This window comes from Eutrigla gurnardus, assembly GCF_963514095.1.
Source record: "Eutrigla gurnardus genome assembly, chromosome: 17".
Lineage (NCBI taxonomy): Eukaryota > Metazoa > Chordata > Actinopteri > Perciformes > Triglidae > Eutrigla > Eutrigla gurnardus.
In genome coordinates, this window is record NC_139928.1 from 10156157 (window position 1) to 10163514 (window position 7358).

Below are 7358 nucleotides of genomic sequence, written 5' to 3' on the forward strand. Positions count from 1 at the left end.
AAACACGAATCGCCCAGAAACTACAAGAATGGTCTCCCGATAAACCCTCCGTCCTACCTCTCCGTCACCAGCATGTGTGAGGAGGAGAGGGAGAGAGAGGGCGCTTTGCACTCCCCCTCCCTCCGCCTCCCCCCGTCGTTTCCCACTCGCTGCTTTCAAACACTTTGGGAAACATTATGAGACATAAAGTGGGCTGTAAATTAATAACCATAATATAATGGTATATTACTTAGACAAGTGAGGATTGAAAAGTACCATAGAGGTGAGCTACTTTCACTGTTTTCAGATAGTCAGTGTTTTGGTTCAGTGCGTAAGTCACGTGGATGAGGAGCTCCCATCGAGGTCATCAAGGTGTTTGCGTTTTAGAAAAGGCCCTCGTTTGGAGAATTCATATTTCATAAGAAGCTATCCAGACTTATCCATAATTCAGAAACGTCTGACTGGGGTGTAGGTGGGCGGGGCTAATGGGTGGTCATGGGCTGGACGGGGCACCCTGGGGAGCTCCAGTCACACCACCAGACTGTGACAAAAACAAAACGCTCTGTGACCAAGAGATGATGGGCTTGTTGCCAGGGAAGAAGGGGGATCCAACCCTGAATGCAGACCAGCAGTCACGAACAGGCTTCTGGAGCTGGAAAAGGAAGGCAACATCATCACCAACCAGGTTTTCAAATATAGATTTCTAAAATTACACAACCAGTGGCAAAAAAAGAAAGAAACCCACAACCTTAAGGATACAATATTTTTATTTTATTCCAAACATAAACATCCAAACCCTGCAAAACACGAACATTTAACCAAACAGTGCAGTGTCCAGGCTCTCTGAACAAAACAATTGTATTAATGCAATCAGATGTCTTCACACAGGAGACGCTGAGTTCAATGCCCCAATATAACTATAGAAAGAAAAAGCGTGACGTGGACCAAATATCAAATGTGCATCTCCATCTATACAAAGCTTTTCTTTTAGTGTATAAAGGTGAGGTAAAAACAAAGTGCACTTACCAAAAAATAATATATAAATATAAAAGCCTCATTGTTGACATGACTGTAAAATATTTTGTGCAAACTGCGACTAGATTAAAACCCAGACAACCAGTATAAAGTGAACCATGTACAGTGAACTTTTTTTTGTTCTCACCAAAGAAACTTATTGACCACCTTATTTTAAATCATGTCCATTCTGAAAGTGGATTAAAACTGCTTTCCACCGGTTTTCCTTCCAAATACAAGTTGATTGACAAGTTATGGGAAAAAAAATCTAAATAAAATGACACCGTGATTGTTCTTGTGTGTGAATCATTTGAGAAACCGCCAGTTACAGGATGGGATGGTTTAGAAAAGGAACAGTGATCAGTGTACCGTAACTTGCGCTGTGAAAACTTGAGTAGTTGACTAAGGCAAGAAATCGGGGACACTGATGACATCTATATTGTGACAAAAATTGCTGTTCATATACTGCATCAATCCACACCCAATTAAGAATAAGAATAGAACACAAAATAAATGGGAGTGCTTGAAATGAATGAAATGACCGAGTTAATGAAATGTCTTAAATCAGAGGAGTGCTGTCAAGAAATATTTACTTATAGATAGTACAGAGAGCCCATGCAGTTGCTAAAATAGCCCAAACCAAACAAACACAAAAAAAACATTCCAAAAGCAAATAACACATAAAATATAAATAGGCACAGAGGGTGAGCTTAAAAGCCTTTTCCACTTTTTTTTTTCTTCGACATGACTAACAAAAGAAAAACTAATACAGTTTAAAGTGGACAGCTCCTGCAGTCTGGTGTTAAAATGGGAGGGGAGAGGAGAAGAGGGCATTCAGGAAACGCTGAGAAGCGTTGGGCTACTTCCAGCCATCCAGAACATCAAGATGTCATCCCGTCTGCATGTTGACTCACTGTAGCCACTGTAGCGTGCATCTTAGGGAGCAGAGGATAAAGCACAAGTTCACAACACTTCCTTCGATTACACACTCAAATCAGGATTAGTCTATTTTAAAGTCGAGCTGAAATGAAAAATGCTTTTTAAAAAAAAACCCTTTAGATCACATACCCGGTCATACTGAGCACCAATTTAATAATATATGCCAACAAAAAAAAAAATCAATTTCCTCATACTTTTATATCTAAATCAAATATCCTTTTCTCCCTGTAAAACAAAATATGACCCATGCTTTCATCAGCTGCTCCCAACCAATAACATCGTAATCAATCTGCAACTTGGGCAGTGCATAGAACTGGAGAAGGTCATGAGCTAATCTTTCAAATGATCAAATCAAATTTATCCCAGCATTATGCCCTGCCTGCCTCGCCTGTTTCACTCAGAAACACGTCACAGTATGAAAGCTCACCTTTGAGGCTGTGTTTCTACAAAAACTATGGTACCAAATTTGTGTAACCATAAAGAACGATTGTGCTGCAGTTAAACAAGGAGGAAAGCAGCCACGTTTATTACCTCAGTAACCGTCGACTACAGCACAGTCATCATAGTCTGGACTCCACAGTCTACAAAGTTCTGGAAACAGACATTAACATAATATTACAAAAAATGTTGTGAGAACAATCAGAGATGGCCAAACCACACAAAACAGCTGCAATAAAACAGGATCTCAAGAGAAAACAACACAAGTTCAGAACAATTATAGGAACTCATTGTTTGTGCACAGTCCATTCTTCAAGATGCAAACACTGGCCAGAGAACCCCACCTAGTGGCCTGTAGGAACATTGAAGTTTGAAGACAATTTGTTTCCAAAAACACAAATGAAAATAGATAAATAAAAAAAATGAACAAATGAAATGTTACAATGAATCCAGTGGATTTTGAAAGTCACCATCAATGGGTTCATCCCATTGACCTCACAATGTTCTCAAATTAGAAGTCATCTGCAATGCTTGGGAACTCAACTATCCTGGCATCTACTGCTATTCCTAATAAATGTATTCACCTGATTGACAGGCCGAGTCCTCCTGTCCTCCATCCAGTAAGGTGGAGCGTACTGTGCGTGGGGGGGAGATGGGTTGGTGGTGAAACAAAGGGCAACAGACAAACCCAGGCTTTACTCAACGATAATGGTGGCACACCACCATGTGTGTGAGGGGCAGGCAGGGACAGGTGGATCCAAGCTAAGCTGAACTGTCCATTTCATATGCAGGAGAATAGATGCAATGCCGAGGAGACTCTGCCTGGTATGCTGTTGACTACTTAGTATCATAATAATAATACTACAATTGATTTATAACGCACTTTTCATTTGAAAATCACAAAGTGCTAGAGAGAAAAATCAGGAGCATAAAATAAAACAAGCATAAAAACAGCTGCTTAAAAATGCAACATTAGTTAAAAGCTTTTCAAAAAAATGAATGAATAAATAAAAAGAAGTGTGTATGTGTGTGTACCTGGTAGGCGTAGGCATTCTGTGCGTAGTTCATTGGCATCTGTGGGATCATGACCCCTCCAAAGTTGGAGTATGGGTACGGCTGCAAAGAAAGGCAGAAACCACAGCACGGAGAAGGATATTTATGTAGCAAACGGTACTAAGCAGATGTTAAAATATATATTGTGTAAGTTTCCTTGCAAGGATTGCAGTACAACAATAAAATGTTTTAGACAGTTGGTACACTGTGTGTTTACTTGGCTTGACAACTTTTCCTTTTATAATTAAATCTGCCTGCCACCTGAAATGACATGGCTGACATCTCGGCTGTGTGTTACCTGATTGTAGGGGCTGCCTCCATTGAGGATCGGCGACGGTTGTGCCATACCCCCTCCCATGGGTGAGCAGCAGGCGCAGTAGAAGTACTGAGTGGGGCTCATCCAGGGAGCCGGGCCAACCAGACGGGATGGCATGGACCCTAGATGAAGAAAAACATGCAGCAACAGTTCAAAAATACATTTGGTGGCAAGATCTCATATTTCGACTGCCAACAGAATGTCAAACTGATTTCTTCTGAAGAGTGCTTAAATACATACGAGAGCTCCTTTCTTTCATGATGGCAGGGCCCAGCTTGAGTTTGCGGCCCTTAAAACTGATCTGTTGCTATGTTTTAAAAAAAACAACAGGAAATATTACTCTCACTTAGGAGATGAAAAATAATAGAACGGCACTCCCACTGTCAGACATGCACTCACCTCAATGATTGACTGAATGTTGACATCTTCACTGAAGTACACAAATCCGTACCTAAGAACACACAAACCAACACACACAAAAACACAATGACTACTGTATATAGCAACACCCAATATAAATAAATATGAAAAAAACTAATTTGATCTCAAACCAATATATAAAATAAGATAATGAATATTCATAAAACTGATATGCAAACAAACCCTTCAGTACCCTACACCCACACACTTCTGCACAAATTAACTGACAAATACAAAGAACAGTCTTAATGGAGGAAATTACTCAATTTCTGTATTGCTTCATTGTGTGTAAAGCTTCATTGGGTTCCTTGAAAGGCGCTATATAAATTGAAGTTATTACCATTATTATTATTATTAGTTCCTCACTGAATAATAAATAAAACACAAAAGCATAGTTGTTCATTTCCTTCGTCTCTTCTAATCCCTTCGTGGGAAAACAATACATCCAATAACCACACATTGAAAATGTAATGATATGCATTTCCATGTATCACTGTAGCAAACGTGCCAATTTAAAAAAGGCACCCAGTGCTGTAAAATATTTGGCATCTACATCTATGCGTCTCCAAACAGCATGACTCACCCTTTGGAGATCCCTCCACGGTATGTGATGATTTTTATTTCCTTAACAGCACCATATCTTCCAAAGAAGTCCTGCATTTCTTTTTCATCCACCTGACGATCAAAATTAATTTCAAAGAGAAAAACGGGATTTTAGTTTCTGTACTTGACTATCTTAACTCCATTATGTATTGTTGAAGAAAAGCAAAGCAGAGCACTCGTTTACAATGTGGTTACACCAGATATAGTTGTATTTCCAAGGCTACCCTCTCTTATTTTAACATTAAGCTGCATGTATTGGGCAGTATATTTCTTGAAATGTGCAGGGTGCAAGCAGGCAGGAGAGCTATTCTTTCTAAATTCTGTTCTTACCTTCATGTCAATGCCCCCAACAAAGAGGGCGTTGGCAGTCAGTTTGCCCTCAGGTAGAATGTAGCCATTTGACAGCTTAAGGGAAGGTGGAGTCTGGCTGCCGCTCCTGGGCTTGTGGATATCCTTACAATAAAACAACGGTCGAGTTATTGAGCTGCATGTTAAAAAATACCACACAACCTGTAAATTCATACTTTTTCCTCCAGAGTCAACACTTCAACTTATATTCATGGCAAAGTACAAACATCTACATCGTCATGGGGCTTGTGATTTCGAAGTCTGATTAACGTTAGCTAACTTAACCACGGAATGTGGGTCAAGATATTAAATCATTTTCTAAAACCAAATTAACCGTGTATTGTTTTAGCTCTAACATCAGCCACACGATTATAACCATCGATGCTATTTGGCTCCAGATGTGTCAACAATTTCTGATGTTGACGATTTATGCTGCCTTGTCGAAAAAGAATTATTGACGAACCACTATCCCCCATAGCAAAATGCTTCCCACCTCAGGCTAACTAGCATAATCGCCATACGACGCAGTTCGACAGAGCATCGACAATAACGGCAGGGAAATAATCTAGTGGTAGTTTACATTGTTATGATGAATGTTAACGTTAAACGGAATAAATCAAATTGACTCCAACAAGCAAACCTTGATCTCTCCGACGGTGGTGGAGCAACAACAAAGCCAATCAAATAGCGTTAAAGTTCGTTGTTGCTATCTTATATTAAATACGGCTTAGCTCAGTTAGGCCCGGCTAATGTTAGCTACCAGCAGCTAGTGCGCCTTTTCTGATTTCAAGGCGATGGTCGCTAATTAGCAAGTTTGCTAACACTGATGCTAGCGTACTGACGTACTTAGCTAGCATGATGATCGCTAAGTCAACAAAATGCCCTAAATTAAACACAGCGATTGAGCGGCTAGTGCTGACAGTACATTGTTACGTACATGCAATTGTCGCTAAAACTTACCATATCTAAAATAATTAAAATTAATAAATTAGCAAGACAGGTACTTCAAAGCGAGCTACGATGCTTCTTCCCGCCCGACAACAGCCACCTGCATCAAACAAAACCACGCCCTGTCCACATGACTAACCTGACTTCCTATCAAACGTTAGATAGATAACTTACCTAAAGTAAAACAAAATCAACTAGATCGCTTTAAACTCTGATCGTTTTATCTTTACCAAATTAAATGTATCACAAAAACGTTGATAAAAGACACATCGATGTCCTGTACATTAGGACGAGTGAAAACTTTTCCTGAGGGAGGTTTATATTCTCCTTGCTATCTATTGCCCCTATCTCTATTGAGTCCTCTATTTTTCGATAAATCATAACCTAAAACCTATATGCATAGAGTGCATTTTCTGATATTGTTGCTAAAGTTTAAGTTCACAGTGACGTTTGAGGAACTTGTTTGGATGTTTAATGTAATTGCACTCTGGAGCCAGCAGGGGGTTCTTGTGCTCTAGTGAAGCAAGGTCACGTGTTCAGGCAGCGCGAAGAAGTATGTGTAATCAGAGAGAGGCACATCGCTTAGTTTGTAAAGTTAATAAAATGTTCTGCAATAAAGCCAGTAGAACTGAAGCTGAAGGCCCCAAGACTGATAACTGATATCGCGTATGGCGACGAGGAGAAAAGCCTAAGCCATGCTAACAATTGTCGTGCTGGCCAGCGTGTGAGAGGCTAGGCTATATTGCTAACGAAAGTGCTGCTAGCTTGGAGAGGGAAAGCCAAAACCAAAAGAGTGAAATAATGCAACATTGGATGTTCACTACAAGGGATTAGTAGCCCGATGAGAGCGTGAGTGACTGGCTGAACTGAGGAAGCTTTCTCATGATTGTAATTATGGTGACACTGACTGATGCAGAGGGACCGCTTAGTTTGTGGCACACATGACAGGATTCAGCTGCTGCGGGAGGACGGATTTCGTTTTGAAAAGGCGCTCAACAGCTGAGACATTGTGGACCTACGTAGCATGAAGAACATGCCAAATGGACACAGCAAGCCTGACACAAAGAAGTGTAACCGGTGTGGCGGAGACAACCACTTGGTTGTCAGAATTGTGGAAAAGTGGGACGCATAAAAACAGCACGGAGAATGAATGCAGCCGTAAAGCAAAATATTAAGTGTTGCTACCAGCAGAAGGGAAATTACAAGACTGAGTAGTGAAGCTTCCAGGTGAACTAATAGTACAACCCACTAAACCCACCCAGCGCCTCGTTTTCTTTTAATTGAATATTACTTTTTAACA

The 7358-nt window shown here is 40.3% G+C and overlaps 1 protein-coding gene across 2 annotated transcripts; it reads right to left on the bottom strand.

Annotated features, from left to right (window-relative positions):
- Positions 1-789: 789 nt before the first annotated feature.
- On the bottom strand, positions 790-6146 carry dazl (deleted in azoospermia-like). Of its 2 annotated transcripts, XM_084032147.1 has the most exons (10): positions 6071-6146; positions 5093-5215; positions 4743-4834; positions 4139-4190; positions 3980-4046; positions 3722-3861; positions 3406-3486; positions 2955-3005; positions 2464-2523; positions 790-1928 (listed from the first exon to the last, which is right to left on the bottom strand). In XM_084032147.1, exons 1-9 carry the CDS (start codon positions 6071-6073, stop codon positions 2479-2481), a joined length of 654 nt encoding a protein of 217 aa, XP_083888273.1. In that variant the 5' UTR covers positions 6074-6146; the 3' UTR covers positions 790-1928; positions 2464-2478. The 2 variants fall into 2 exon arrangements, with proteins under 2 accessions (XP_083888273.1, XP_083888274.1); XM_084032148.1 differs by lacking the exon at positions 2955-3005.
- Positions 6147-7358: the final 1212 nt, after the last annotated feature.

Bases quoted from the DNA above. Each gene is read 5' to 3' on its own strand.
- dazl (XM_084032147.1), bottom strand. The intron at 4,835-5,092 runs GTAAGAACAGAA...TTTGATCGTCAG, and splicing joins TTGGGGGCATTGACATGAAG to GTGGATGAAAAAGAAATGCA. The intron at 3,862-3,979 runs GTATGTATTTAA...TTCTTCATCTAG, and splicing joins CATGAAAGAAAGGAGCTCTC to GGTCCATGCCATCCCGTCTG.